Source organism: Alexandromys fortis, unplaced genomic scaffold, assembly GCF_014885135.2.
Source record: "Alexandromys fortis isolate MF-2015 unplaced genomic scaffold, M_Fortis_MF-2015_v1.1 scaffold_16, whole genome shotgun sequence".
In the NCBI taxonomy this organism is placed as follows: domain Eukaryota; kingdom Metazoa; phylum Chordata; class Mammalia; order Rodentia; family Cricetidae; genus Alexandromys; species Alexandromys fortis.
In genome coordinates, this window is record NW_026067893.1 from 13,493,819 (window position 1) to 13,508,559 (window position 14,741).

General features: G+C 50.3%; 2 protein-coding genes across 5 annotated transcripts in view; both read left to right on the forward strand.

Moving 5' to 3' along the window:
- Positions 1-1,427: 1,427 nt before the first annotated feature.
- Positions 1,428-4,366, forward strand: CUNH10orf95 (chromosome unknown C10orf95 homolog). Its single transcript, XM_050148187.1, has one exon. It carries the CDS (start codon positions 2,137-2,139, stop codon positions 2,770-2,772), a length of 636 nt encoding a protein of 211 aa, XP_050004144.1. The 5' UTR covers positions 1,428-2,136; the 3' UTR covers positions 2,773-4,366.
- A 6,208-nt stretch (positions 4,367-10,574) lies between these two features.
- The window catches only part of Cuedc2 (CUE domain containing 2), a 13,006-nt gene continuing 8,839 nt past the window's right edge, over positions 10,575-14,741 (forward strand). For 2 of the 4 annotated variants that reach the window (XM_050148134.1, XM_050148158.1), the window contains exon 1: positions 10,621-10,739. The gene's annotated coding sequence lies outside the window, so the exon portion shown is untranslated. Of the gene's footprint in view, positions 10,740-14,741 lie in introns of all 4 variants that reach the window. The other 2 variants (XM_050148142.1, XM_050148149.1) reach the window with 2 other exon arrangements.

A 14,741-nucleotide genomic window follows, 5' to 3' on the forward strand; every position in this document is an offset into this window, starting at 1 on the left:
CTGCATACACATGGTGTAGACACTGACTCTGGCAAACACACATATACGCACAAAATTAAACGAATAAACACTTTTAAAGATTTATTTATTTATTATGTGTACAGTGTTCTGCCCACATGTATGCCTAGAGGCCAGAAGAGGGCACCAGATCTCACTGCAGATGGTTGTGAGCCATATGTGGGTGCTGGGAATTGAATTTGGGTCTCTGGAAGTGCAGCTAATGTTCTTAACCTCACAGCCATCTCTCCAGCCCTGAATAAACATTGTTTAAAGTTGTATTTATTATGTATACAGTGGTCTGGCTGCATGTATGCTTTCAGGCCAGAAGACAGCACCAGATCTCATTATAGATGGTTGTGAGCCACCATGTAGTTGCTGGGAATTGAACTCAGGACCTCTAGAAGAGCACTGTCTGGAAGAGCAGTCAGTGCTCTTGACCTCTGAACCATCTCTCCAGCCCCAATGAATAAATATTTCTAAAAGAAGAAAGTGTAGCATCCCTAAAACATGAGGAATATTTCTAGAACCAGGGTGAATAAACCCTGACTCACAATTTGATCCCTATTTCCCTCATTGTGCAATTCAGGGTCTGCACCTTCTTAGTCTCGGCTTGAACTTGGTCTGACGTGTATCCGTCCACCAACCAGGTAAGACGAGACTCTCCCGAGGAAGTACACACAGGTAAAGCTGACCACTCCATGGGCCTGTCACTCATGTCTAGGCTGGCGTGAGATCAGCCCATGGGTAACCTTGGCTAGTACTCAGGTGCTGGTTACAGAGAGACAAAGTTATATAAACAGCAAATTCTAGAAGTGGGAGTCCTCTTGGGTGTGACAAACTGAAAATGGACGAGACAAATTTACCAGCTGTGGAGACGAAAGTCTGAAATGGGTCCTACTGGCTAAAAGGAACATGTTGGCTTGACTCTTCCCTTCTGCAGGCTTCTGTGCTTGTTGAATCTCTTGTCTCTCTCTTTCTGGTGGGAAAAGTCTTTTCTGGCAGTCATCAGTATGACACTGGCCCACCTCTTCCATGTTTGAAGTTCTCATAATTACATTGGATTCATATGTAGTCTAGAGTACTCTCTTAAGATTATTATTTTATTCATGTTATGAGTTTGCTTGCACAACTTTGTGCGATACGTGCACATAGGACTCCTCGGAGGCCAGATTCCCTAAACCTGGAGTTGCAGGGGGCTGTGGACCATCTCGCAGGTGCTGGGACTTTATTAAAAAGGGGTGGAAGCGTCCAGTGTTCTGAGGAGTGCATGTGTAAGCTCAGGCTACTGCCTTTCGCTTGGGGTCACTGGGCCCTAGAGTTCCTGCTCAGTCTACACACTGGCTGGCTCCCGGCCAGCTCAAGGTGTTTCTCTTTGCCTAGTAACAGGGATGTGAGGCTGCAGCAGGCATGGCAGGGAGGAACACAACCGTAAAGCAGTGGAGAGAATCTCTGTCCTGGACTGTTCTGGCTCTGCCAAAGGCTGGAGAAAAATCCCGCTAGGCTAAAGGAGGCAAGTGAATGGGAACAGCTAAAGGGAAATCATACCAGGGGCTGAGGGCTTGAAAAGCCTGGGTACCTGAGGGGTTGCTTGTTTGGGGACAGGGTCTCTCGTAGCCCAGGCTGCTCTCTAACAGATTGACCCTGAATTCCTGGTCTTCCTGCCTCTACTCCAAGAGTCCTGGGACTATGGGCTGGATCTGGTGGGATCACACCCTGGGCTTTGGGCGTGTTAGGCACTCTATTAACAGACCTACATTCCCGGAGGAGAAGGTGTGGGGCTGGAAGCCTGACTCAGGAAAGGTTGCTGAAGGCCATCAGTCAGACACGCTAGACCCAGGCCATGAACCAGAGCCCGGGTCCAGCGACTTGTGGTGGTTGAGAATTCTGTACCCAGCCGGACGCACGCCTTTAATTCCAGCATTTTTTAATTCCAGCACTCGGTTGATAGAGGCAGCAGGATCTGTGTGAGTTCGAGGCCAGCCCCGGTCTAAAGAGCAAGTTCCAGGGCAGGCTTCAAAGCTACACTGAGAAACTCTGTCTCGAAAAACAAAGAAACAAACAAAAAAGAATTGTGTATCTGTCCACCATCCACAGGTCTGGACCCAGTAAAAATGCTTGCCTCCTGAGGTTCAGGTCATGTACTCCTATGCCTGCCTGCCGCCCAGGGAGGGCATTTGGCCTCGGCTGCAGTCCCTCACCTACACCTACCTGCCCGCTCCCCTGCTGCTGCCGCCCATCCAGACCCACAACTTCTGCAGCCGGCCGGCCGGGCTGAGCGCGGCCCCGCGTGAATTCCACTGCTTCTACGGTGCGACCCTGGCTTCCACGCCGCCCTGGTGGCTCTTTCCGCGGCCGGGTGCCGCGACCCTTGGCCCGTCGTTCCCCGCGGCCGGCGTGCCTGCCCCATCCCAGCCCGCGCCCAACGCCGAGGGCTGGGGACAGTGGCCCGAGGGCAGCAGCCTGCAGCTGCAGCTGCGCTGGGGACGCGTGGAGCGCACGCGGGGACCGCCCCTGCCACTGCCAGACGCGGTGCGACGCGAGCTGCGGCGCGTGTACGGCACCTACCCACGCACCGACGTGCGCGTCACCCGGCGCGGCAGCCAGTTCCTGCTGCAGGCCGCGCCGCGCGTGGGCGAGCCCGAGTACCAGGTGGCGAGGCGTGTAGTGCGCCGGCCGGCAGGCGGTGACGACGACGGGGAAGGCGGGGACAGCCGGGCCGCTCCCGAGGCGGTGCAGCGTGGCCGCCCCAAGAAGAAGCAAGGTCTGCGCTGAGCGCGCCTGCCGGCCCCGAGTATGGTTTCTCTTGAGTGAAACCCGCTCGACGGTGCGGGAAAGGAGAGACGGTCTTGGGGTGAAAGCAGCACCTAGATGCTTCTCCTCTCCGCCCTTAGCCGTCTGTGTGGGTCCCACTTGCCCTCCTCTCGCCCTTGCACCACAAGACCCCACTGTGTGCGCCACAGCAGCCCCCAGCTTGGGAAGGGAAGTAAATAAGTGGTAGAAGTCTAGTGTTCACTGCGAGGTAGTTTTTTGTTGGTTTGTTTTTCAAGACAGGGTTTCTTTGTGTAGTTTTGCTGCCCTGGAACTCGCTCTGTAGACCAGGCTGACCTCGAACTCACAGACATCCGCCTGCCTTGCCATCCGGCTCCTTTTAACTGTTCGGAAGTTGGCATTTTGCCAGCCTCTCCGCGGGTCCGCTGACCCGGGGCTTCAGCAGCATCCCCGCAGTGCACACTCGATGATCTTCTAGACTCATCTGCCTGGACTCACTCTCCCTAGGGTGGTTTTGAAGTGTGGGAGTAACTGGGAAATGTCACTTGTGAGCTAGGTTTAGAGCTGGTTCTGACGTTTTCCTAGCCATGTGTCTTCTCTGAGCCCCTCAACTATCCCATCTGTAAAACATATAAAATTAGCTTACCTAGATGTTCAAAGGAATCTCAGTCATTCTTTTACCCTTTTTATTATTCATTGTTTTTATTTTATTTTATTTTTGAGATAGGGTTTCTTTGAATAACCGTCTTTAGATGTCCTGGAACTTGCTTTGTAGACCAGGCTGGCCTTGAACTCACAGAGATCCGCCTGCCTCTGCCTCCAAATGCTGGGATTAAAGGCTTGTATCACTATGCCGGGTTTATCCCAATTCTTGTTAACATTCTTTAGTTTCATAATAAAGAAGGTCTTGCTATTATTTCACCCTGGCTGACCTCAAACTGGCAGCAGTTTTCCTGCCCCAGCCTACTTGGGGGTTCCCATATATAACGGGACCACACTTTACTAATTTTTTTCCCTCAGAAATGGAGCTGGGGGCTGGGTGGTGGCGGCGCTTGCTTTTAATGCAGTATTTTAGTAGTGGTGTTGATGGGCTTGAATGGAGAAACCTTTAATCCTGGCACTCAGAAGCAGAGGTTTGCAGATATTGATCTCTGTAAGTTCCAAACTAGAGCCAGGGCTACATAGTAAAACTGCAAAACCTTATCAGGTGTGTGTCTGTCTGTATGTCTGTGGATTGTGTATGCATGTCAGGGTAGGTTGTAGGCGTCCGAGGAGGCCCCACTCCTCAGCCCACTTTTTTTTTTAATTAACTTATTTTGATTTACGTGCATTGGTGTTTTGCCTGCATATATGTCAGTGTGAGGCTGTCAGATCTTGGAGTTACACAGTTGTTGGCTGCCAGGTGGGTCCCCACTCCCCTTGTTTTTTGAAACAGGGTTTCTCACTGGAACCTGGGGCTTACCACTACACTAGAACTAGTAGGAGCCAACCATCTTCCTCTTTCCACACCCCAGTGCTGGGGGGGATAGACATGACCAGCATGCCTGGCTTTTTACGTGGGTGTTGAAGTTGTAACTCAGGCCCTGTTGGTACACACACGCACGCGCGCGCGCACACACACACACACACACACAAATGAATAAACTGACTCTGCCCCCAGAGTTCTGGGATTAAAGGCGTGCAACACCACTGCCTGCTATATTACTATAATGTTAAAAAAAGGTTTCAAAAATGAATTCTATGTAACTGATTTTTTTCATATTTTTTATTTATTTTTGAGACGGTGTCTTATTGTATAGCCTTAGCTGACCTAGAATTTGCTTTATAGACCAAAATGGCCTTGAATCCACAAGAGATCTGCCTGCTTCTGCCTCTCAGGCACTAAGATTTTTTTTTTTTATCATGTCTGGATGTTGTAGCAGGCTTTCTTTTGGGCCACCAACCAGCTCCCAAATCATGACACAGAGACTTAGTATTAATTATGAATGCTCAGCCTTGTCTTATGCTTCTCCCGCTAGCTCTTATAACTGAATTTAGCCTTTTTCATCTTATGTTTTGCCTCGGAGCTTGTTACCTTTCATTCTGTAGGTCTACTTTCACCACTTCCTTCCTGGCTGGCTGGTGGCTGGTGGCTGATGGCCCTGGGTGTTTCTCTCTCTTTCTCCCTTGTTCTCTCTCTCCTCTCTGGAGCCTAGAGTCCTCCTCCTACTTATTCTTTCTGCCTGCCAGCCCCACCTATCCCTTCACTACCCACTACTGGCTGGTCAGTTTTTTACTGGACCAATCAGGTACCTTAGGCAGGCAAGGAAAAAACAGCAACCCATCTTTACATAGTTAAACTATTATAACACATCTTTGCCTTGTTAAACAAATATTCCACAATAGAACATTTTTTACTTTTACATTCATACACTCACATGGCACACACACTTACGGAAGTCAGAACAATTTTTGGTAAGCAGTTCTCTCCTTCCACCATGTAGATTCTAAGAGCTAGAAGCTCTGATAGCAAACAATCCTACCTGATAAACTGTATCCCCAGCCTCTGATTTTATCTACTTTTATTTTATTTTATGTGTGTGTGTGTGTTGTACACCTTATGTATGTCTAGTGCCCTCCAATACCAGAAGAGGGCATTGAGTCCCCTGGGTGCTCTTTCCCCCACTTTTTTTTTTTAAAGGACAGCATCTTACTGTGTATCCCTGACTGGCCTAGAATTCCTATGTAGGACTCAGCTGGTCTAGAACTCAGAGAGAGTTCTAGCTTCCGAGTACTGGGATTAAAGGCATGTGTCTCCATACCCAGTTCAAACCACACTTTGAAACAAATGAAGTTTTCAAATAAATGGTGAGCCCCACACCAGCATAACATGTTCTCTGCATTCTGTCTGCTCCTTTTCCCTCTTGGGTCTTTCACCCACCCTGCCAGTCACTGATGCTCTGCCCTATAAACATGGCGCCCTGTGGTTTCCCTGTATTGCTCCGGGCTTCACATACTGAAGGGGGAAGACCCCTACTGCAGGTTTCAGAGAAGGACATTGCTTCTCAGCAGAGCTCACAGCAGCACACTCCACTCCCAGCCCTGCAGGGAGCAGAACACTTCCTTGTTTGAGCTCTTTTTTGAACTTAACTTTTAAAGCAAAGCGCAGGACTCATAAAACCCAGACTGCCTGAGATCCTACAGTTCATTTGCTCTTCAAGACTCCCTGCCTCAATGTTCATCCTGTCAGGACTCCAGAATTACAAGAGGGTGCTCATCCAAGGTCACATAGTAGGTGGAAATACAGAATTCGCAGCTCCCTGGAGGACCTGAGCTCCCAAGCCCTGATCCTCACAGCTGCCTTCTCCTGGCCCTAACAACGCTCAGCCCAAGGATCAGTGTGGAGCCCATCACACAGCAAGGCCTGACAGATAAATTTCAAGTCCCACATCATTTGACAACTGCCCTTCCCGCTGAATAATTCCCATTCTACTTAGAAAAACCTAATGAACAAGGCACTAGCAAGATGGTTGAGCCCGTACAGGTATTGAGGCCTCGCTTAACTACTGATTTCAGTACCTGAGACTCACATGACAGGAGAGAAGCAACGCCCCTGTCTTCTGACCTCCACAAGCATGCTGTACCATGCATACTCCACACACACACACACACACACAAAACAGATAAATAATAAAGTATCTTTTAAAGGACTAGAATAAGAACCATGGTCTCCCACACTTCTGAGGGCTTGCTCTGTGCCAGGTGCTATGCTAAAGCCCCGTGCAGGCGTTTATCAATTCACTAAAGTTGATGCTCACAAAACTTCGATGTGTATATAATTATTATTTCCATTTACACACAAGGAAGCAGTCTGACACAGTCCTATATCGGTTATAAAATGAGAATGTGATCTTATTGACTTTAATCTCTAGGTCAAACTTCCTCGTCATACATAAGACACATACACAAAATGCAAGGAATGTTTCTTGAGGGAACTGTCACGTGCAGAGCCCTGGGTTAGACGATACCAGGGCAAGGGGCTTGTGGATCTACCCACCGAATAGGAACATGAGGAACCTGTACTGTTGGGAAGTTGGAAGAGGCTTCAAAAGACAAATAGAACTCCGCTAGAGAGTGATGGGGAAGAGGCAGCCAAGAAGAGCCTAGCAGGAGACAGCAAGAGCGAGCATGGCAGCCGTAGGAGGAAGCAGCAGGCAATCATGGAGACAGCAGTGGAAGCCCAGCCCTGGAAGCTATGTGGAAACCATTTTGGAGGTCGGACAGCGAACAGATGCAGGCCGGATAGAAGAGCATGTCTGTACACACTTGGGAGGTGGAGGCAGCAAGGGTAGTAGTTCAAGGTGATCCTTGGCTAGAGAGGTATCCTGGGCTATAGAAGGCCTTGTCTCAGAGAGGGGAAGGAAGTCATGAAGCCTTTGAGCAGAAGAATACCCCAAGTTGATGTTATAAAGGGTTTGGCCAAGGAGCTGCCAGGAGCACCTGCTGGGCAGCTGTGGATGAGAACCATCCAGTTTCCTGTAACTCTGGCATTGGCGGGATAGCACAGCCGGGCACCAGAACTGAGTCCCTAGGGCATTTGCTAGAGCTCACAGCCTATGGAATTCAGTTCTCAGAGCCAGGTGGCTGCTGGTGTTCTCTCAGTCTGGACGCTGCCCTCCAGAGCGCTCTTCTGTGAATTATTTTTACATTTATTTAGTGTGTGTGGTGTGTGTGTGTGTGTGTGGTGTGTCTGTGTGTGTCTGCACACAGGGCATGTGAGGTCAGATGGTTTTTCTGTTCCACCCTGTGAGTTTCAGGGGTACCAGATTTTGTGGTAAGTACCTTGAGCCATCTCATTGGTCCCCTTCTGTAAATGTTCCCCAATCCCAACATGGACAAATTGAGATTCGGGGTGTAGCCTGGGATCTCAGAACACTTCCTACCCACTCAGTTGTGGGGTGCTGAGCTTGGAGCTAGAAATGGGGTCCCACAGTAGAGAAATGGACAAGAGCTGGAGCCAAGCATGAGGGGAGGGGCTCAGGATATGCCAGGGACTGGACATTGCTGAATCCTTTTATCGCCTGCCCAGTTGTGTTCATGGTGGGCCGGTATAGGAGCGAGAGGGGTGAAAGTCGGTGGCGGGGGGGGGGGGGGAGCCAAAACTTGCACCTGACTATTTGTAGTTGGAGGAGCTTCCTCAGCTAAGGGGGACTGCCAAGACAGCGGCTCAGAATGTTAGCTCCAGAAAAGGGCCCTCTTGAATGACGTCTTGAGTGTTTGGGATAGCTGAGGGGAGGAGGAAGTCTTCCCTGGAATGCACTTCCAATTTCTGGAGCTGTAAATGACAGCTGGATGCTCTCCTCACAGGTCCCTGGAGAGGGAAAGCCAAACCAGCAGACTCAGGCGTCACCCTCCCCACAGCCCTGCTGAATCCTGGGAAAGGAGCAGCACTTACCCACAGATCCTCTTCTCTGGCATCCCAGGGGCTGGATCTGCTAAAACCAACTGTGTGGAGCTCCTTAAATAGGCCCTCCCCCTGCCCCAGAGCCTCACCCACCCTTGCAGGCTCTTCTGAGAAAGGAGGAAGGTGTGGGAGGGCCAGGCATGCTGTCTGCTGCCCAGAGAGTCCTTTCTGACCTCAAGCCAGAGCCAGGGACAACCCACCCCAACCCATTCTTCTCAGTGTCTCCTTCCCTATTTTCAGTGCCTGGATGCTCCTCCCATGCCCGGAGACCAGCCCTCTGGTTCTTTTGCTGTTCTGGATGCCAGGAACCTCTTACCCTGATGCTGAACTCAAACCTGATTCCTGGTTTTGAGGCAGGGGGCTGGGGAATTACAAGCATTGCATATAACATAGGCTCCTGGTCTTTTCTGTCAATCGAGGAGACCCTGCAGCCTTCGTATATCACCTAAGGGAATAGCAGAGAGGAGGCACACTTGGCCTCCCCACCCCTGTGCCAGGGGTTTAAGCAGCACTCAGGGGAGTTGGCTCCCATTTTGGGTAAGGGAAAAGGAAGAACTTAGCGGACATAGAACCAGGAACTATGGGCAAGTTCGGGTTAGCTGTGGCATCTCTAGCAGATGTCCTTAACCCGAGGGTCTTGACCCTTTTGTGGGTAGAATGACCTCTTTCCATGGGAGTCACAAAACCATCGGGAAACACAGATATTAAATTACAATTCATAACAGCAGCAAAATTACAGTTATGAAGTAGCAATGAAAATAACGTTATGGTTGGGGGTCACCACAACATGAAGAACTGCATTAAAGGGTCGCAGCATTAGGAAGGTCGAGAACCGCTGCTCTAGAGATTCACGGAAATGCCACCTGACATTTTGTCTGTGGTAATCCCTTCCCTCTACCCAACCTTCTTTCCTGGGGCCCCAGAACCTGACCTGGTCTGCAGTTAAGTCTGCACAGAGTTAGGAATAGAGAGGCTCCCCCTAGCAACTTTTGGCATCATTCTTCCCTGAGAATTCAGGATGATCTTTCTGATATCTAGCTACATCTAATAGCCTGTCAGGCAAGAATCGGAGTTGCGGAGGAAGAAGACCCAACCTCGGAGTGGCTGCTGCAGGGGTCTTGGGTCAGAACTCAGCAGGCAGCCCTGCTGGGGAAACCTGTAAGTTCCGAGAATGGGGCTGGTAAGGCATGAACAATCATCAGTATTGTGCAATGGGCAAAGGGGAGGAGGAAAAGGGACCGAAAAGGGAGGGCTGGCGGGGGCCTGGGGCTAAAGAGGGAGACCATAAAGTGGTTGTCACTCCACCTCTTATTAACCCTGGCAGAGCCAGGCTGGCAGCGGAGAAGCCAAGCCTGTTCCTCCATCTCCTCTTTCCTTCCGTTCTCGGCAGCCACCACCCCGCCAGGGAGAAGGGAGCCATGGTGAGGGAAGCAGGGGAAGGAAGGCAGGCAGAAATCTCTTTTCTCCAGATCTTGGCTCTACTTTAGTCTCTAAGGAATGGGTCGGCACTTTCTCTCTGGGACCGAGTTTCTAGAGGCTAGCAGTTCCTGGGACCCTGGCACCCTACTGGCATTGAACCAAGGCTCCCCCTTGCTGATTGGGATGGGCCCTTCAACCATCGAAAGGGATTCTAGGCACCCATTTTTGAGTTCAAAAGAAGGCGTGCTTGTGGGCTTCCTCACAGAGCATTAGGGAAGCTGAGGCAGCAGAACAAAAAAGCAGAAGCTGAGGCCTTACTTACTAGGTCCTGGTGTGTAGCTGTCCTGTCTCTTCTAGGTTATTAGCCCAGCCAGTGTAGGCAAGAGGGCACAGGGTGTGGAGGAGGTCTGCCAGCCATCATGGATCTAGGCTCAGGTCTATCCTCATTCCAAGCGTTTAATGTTCATTACGTTAAGACCCTGGAAGCCACCTCTTGGGAAGACATCAAGGGACAAAGGGGGAGGGATACATGAGGTCCTGGAATTCAGGCCCTAAGAGCTGACTGAGTGACAGGACTTGAAGCCAGGCTGAACACGAAGGGGGAGGTGCTGGAATTTGGGGGAGATCATTAGATTTTGCAATAGGAGACACCACATCCAGTCGGGAAGCCGTGGAGATTGAAGAAGGGCAGGAGAGACAAGGAAGAGGAAAGGAAAATCTATAGGCTTTCCAGGTGAGGATCCTAGGGGCGAGGAAATTAGGCGGGTAGGAAAATCCTGGGTTCCTTCAGGAATAAATGCTGAAAGGTCCAGGACCTCTAGCGGACAAAAGAGAACAGCACAGCGATGCCTCTCTTCCCAAAACAAACATGGCCGCCGGGGAACCGGTCCGAAACGCTAAGACATTGGAGAATGGGGAAAGAAGCCCCGCCCCGGTATGGGCAAATCGCCCTCCTCCAAAATGGCCACCACAGCGTCTCTGGGCCCCGCCTTTGATCTCGTTGGTGGAACTAGGGGGATAAGAACTGCACCGCGCGGGACTAGTCGCCGGCGGCGCCTGACGGAGCAGGTGATTTCCCCTGGAGAGTCGCGGAGAGCATTGACACAGGGTACCCCTCCTCGCGTTCCCTATGGTAGCCCCCCCGGGAGGGGGGTCGGCCGGACCCCTTTCTCTAATTGTCTCCCGTGGCCTGTATCGAGGACCATCTAGCTTGTTCAGGCCTATCTCGTCATGTGACTCACCCCTCCCTAGGCGGCTATTGCATCCCTGGGTTCTCAGGCCCCCTGTTCTGGACGCTTCTGAGTGCCCTGCTCTTGCTTCAAGGGTCGGCCATCAATGAGATCCCACTTCCTGTGTTCACCTCCCAGGGTTTGTGCACCTGCCTGACGTTAGATGGCGGGATCCTTTGCTCCCCACAATGACCTTGGTACCTCTAAGATCTGGCATGGGGATCAGGGTGAAATAGTTTTTGCTGGGGCTTTCGTTGGGCTGCATCATGACTTTATAATAGGGCAGGGAGAAATAGTGAAGACCTTTGGGCTAGACCCCTTACTGCTCCCTTAAACCTCCAGGACTCCTTCCCACGTTGCTTCCCAGGTATTGTGCGTTCACATGGCCTGCGCTCAACCCCCATTTAGTTCCTGTCCACTCCAGGGGAGTAGCGGACACTCCTTATCCTAAGCTAAGTTGCCCAGAGGATCCCTCTAGCCCTGCATCCTCTAATAGAGCGTCTAACAGATGCAGACCAGGCTCTCCCAGGGCAAGGAGGATGGGCAGCTGAGTTATTTGGCTGTGCGGAGAAAGTGAGTCCTGCAGAGCGGTGTTTGTAGAGGCGCAGGGAGAAGGGAGTGAGCAAAGATTCTGTTGTGGGTGAGACTGCTGGCCAGGCAAGAGAGGCCCAGAGTACAGGTCCGGGCCACACCATTGGCCTCACGGGAGCTAGTGTAATAGCGAGGCTGCGGAAGCCAGGCTGCCTGTGATTGAAACTGTCATTAACCTATCCCATGACCTTGGGAAAGTTTCTCACATTTTCGGTGTCTTCATTTCCTCCCAGGTACTGGGCATAATAGTATCCACATTTCAAGGCTGTTGCTGGGATTAAGGACGTTAATGCACGCTCTATACGCAGCCAGTAGACACTTTCTAACGATCAGTGCAAGTGTTTTTGTTTAATGTTTTTCGATTTATTTCATTTCACATATATCACCATTTTGCTTGCATGTATGCCCATGTACCACGTGCACGCCCAGTACCCTTGACGGTCAAAAGAGAGGGACTGGAGTTGTGAACAGTTGTGAGCTATGTGTGTGCTGGGAATCAAACTTAGGTCTTCTGCAGGCACAGCCAGTGCTCTGACTGTTGCTCGGTCTCTCCAGCCCCCATCAGATGAGTTGTAGCAGGACTCACGGACAATGATTGTCACATTTCATAGGAACCACTAACTAGCGAGCGCTGATCAGAAAGTACTAGGTTTTGCGGGCTCTATCTGGAACTTCAAAAATCTTACGGAAATCCTGGGGTGCTGCTCAGGTTGACTTAGGAAGCCAATTTAGTCGTTCACATCTCCCCCAGCTCTGGAACTATGGGGAGAAAATATTAGGAGGTGTTCTCAAACAGGAAGGAGATGTCAGGGAAAGCTGGGAGGAGAGGAAAGGGTGGGAAGAGAGACAGTGTCAGGCTTTGAAATCTGAACCATGTTTGGTCAGTCCAAAAACTGGAGGAGATAGGATGGTCTCTTAGCAGAAGAGCCAACCCCAGAACCTTGGAGGAGGAAGGCTTTTCCTTTGAAGACAGTGAAGGATTTCCCAGTAACAACTTTGCAGGTTTCTAACACCTTGGTTAGAAACCTCACATTCATCCCCCACAAAGCTTCCTTAGAAATGGGGCTTTCATACAGCAGCAAGTGTCTTCACCCCTTCCCCCAGAGGTTTCCAGGCCACTATCAACAGTCAGGGTGTGAGGATGGGGTAGGTCTCTGGAGGGGGCTACCTTTATAGGACAGTTGCATGATGGGAACTAGAATGCCCGGGCTAAGGTGTTCAGTCCTGCACCGGGGCCTGGGGCTAAGGGCAGAGGGTGCTCATCTCTCTACTGCTCAGCAGCTACTCAGTCCTCCTTTGAAAGTTCCTTTTTGTGCGCTCACAGTCACTCGGTTTTAGCACTGAAAGGAACAGGTCACTGGTCCAACCCATGAGGAAGTCTTGATATCTCTCATCCCCAGAGTTACCCCTAAATTAACACTGTAGTATTGCTGGGGACCCAGGTGAGGGTCCCACACAATCAAGTTGCTGGACTTTCTGGGAAGGTAATAGGAAGTAACTATTAAATTTGATGGTTTGTTTGTTTGTTTTTGAGACAGGGTCTCACTATATAGCACTGGCTAGCCTGGGATTCACTATGTGAACTAGGCTGCTTTCAGTCACAGAGATCCTCCTGCCTCTGCTTGCTGGGTGCTGGGATTAAAGGTGTGCGCCAACACATCAGCATTTTGTGAAAGACTTATTTGTGTGTGGTGTGTGTGTGTGAGGTACCGAAAGGGCTGTCCAGTCCTTTTGGGTGCCTCTGAGTGTGGATGCTAACAAACTCTGGTACTCTGATAAAGCAGAGAGTACTTTGAACCAATGAATCATCTCTCCAGCCCCCACGATTGCATTTTTAAAAAAGATTTATTTATTTATTTATTATATATACACTATTCTGCCTGCATGTATACCTGCAGGCCATAAGAGGGCACCAGGTCTCATTACAGATGGTTGTGAGCCACCATGTGGGTGCTGGGAATTGAACTCAGGATCTCTGGAAGAACAGCCTATGCACTTAACCACTGAGCCATCTCTCCAGCCCCCACGATTGCATCTTAAGTAGTTCCTACAGCTGTGATGGGGAGAAGGGGTTGCTGGAGGAGATGGTAGCAGGGGGAGAGAGGTGTCAGGAAGCACCTACAGGCAAGAAATAGTGCCAAGTGGCAGCCAAGGGGATAAGAAAGTTGTGGGCCTAGGGAGATGCTTCAGTGGGGAAAGTGTGTACTGTGTGAGCCTGAGGGCCTGAATTCGGATCCCTAGCACCCACATTAAAAACAAAAATAAAGCAAACAAACAAAACATAAAAGCATGTATAGCCAGGCGCAACAGTACCTGCCTTAAATCCCAAACAGGCAGGAGGATCACTGTGAGTTCAAGGCCATATTGGTACACATAGTAAATTTCCGGACAGCCAGGACTAAATAGAGAAACCCTGCCTCAAAGACAGACAGACAGTCACAACAGGTATGGAGGTGCCAAGCTGTAACTCCAGCACTGGGGCTCAAGACAGGAGTGCCGTGGCCAGCCGGAAAAGCCAAAATAGAATACTCCAGGTTCATCCCTCTGAGTTCAAGACCATTCTGGTCTGCATAGAGAGTTCTAGGACAGCCAGGATTATAGAGACACTTATCTATCTATCTATCTATCTATCTATCTATCTATCTATCTATCTATCTATCTATTTATTTTTAAAATGTATTTATTAATTATGGATACAGCGTTCTTCCTGCATATATCCCTGCAGGCCAGAAGAGGGCACCAGATCTCACTACAGATAGTTGTGAGCCATCATGTGGTTGCAGGGACTTGAACTCAGGACCTCTGAAAGAGCAGTCAGTGCTCTGAACCTCTGAGCCATCTCTCCAGCCCCTAGAGACACTATTTTAAACAAACAAAAAGGGGAGAGAAGTGTTCGAAGCAGACAGCCTGATGTCAGCCTCTGGCTCCACTGCAGTGGCAAGACCACCCATGCACCCACACTACACACACACAGTAGATGTGTTAGAGAATAATCAGGGTTTGGTAACTAATTGGCTGATGAAAAGCAAGGGATAGAGGGCTGTCATGGTGAATTCCTAGGCTGTTAGCTGAAGAGCTGTGTCTGGATATTCATTTAGGGAGGATACTCCCGGAGGATAAGTGTACTTGAGAGGGTATCACTTAAGGAATGCAAAGTGTGAGGCACCTGGAAGCTTCCATGTGGTGGTGTCAGTGAGGTCGAGCCACCAGTTGGCAGCTCGGGCTGAACTAGAGGACTGAGTGAGCATCTGAGAACTGGTAACATACAGTTGGTGCATAAGGATGGGCCC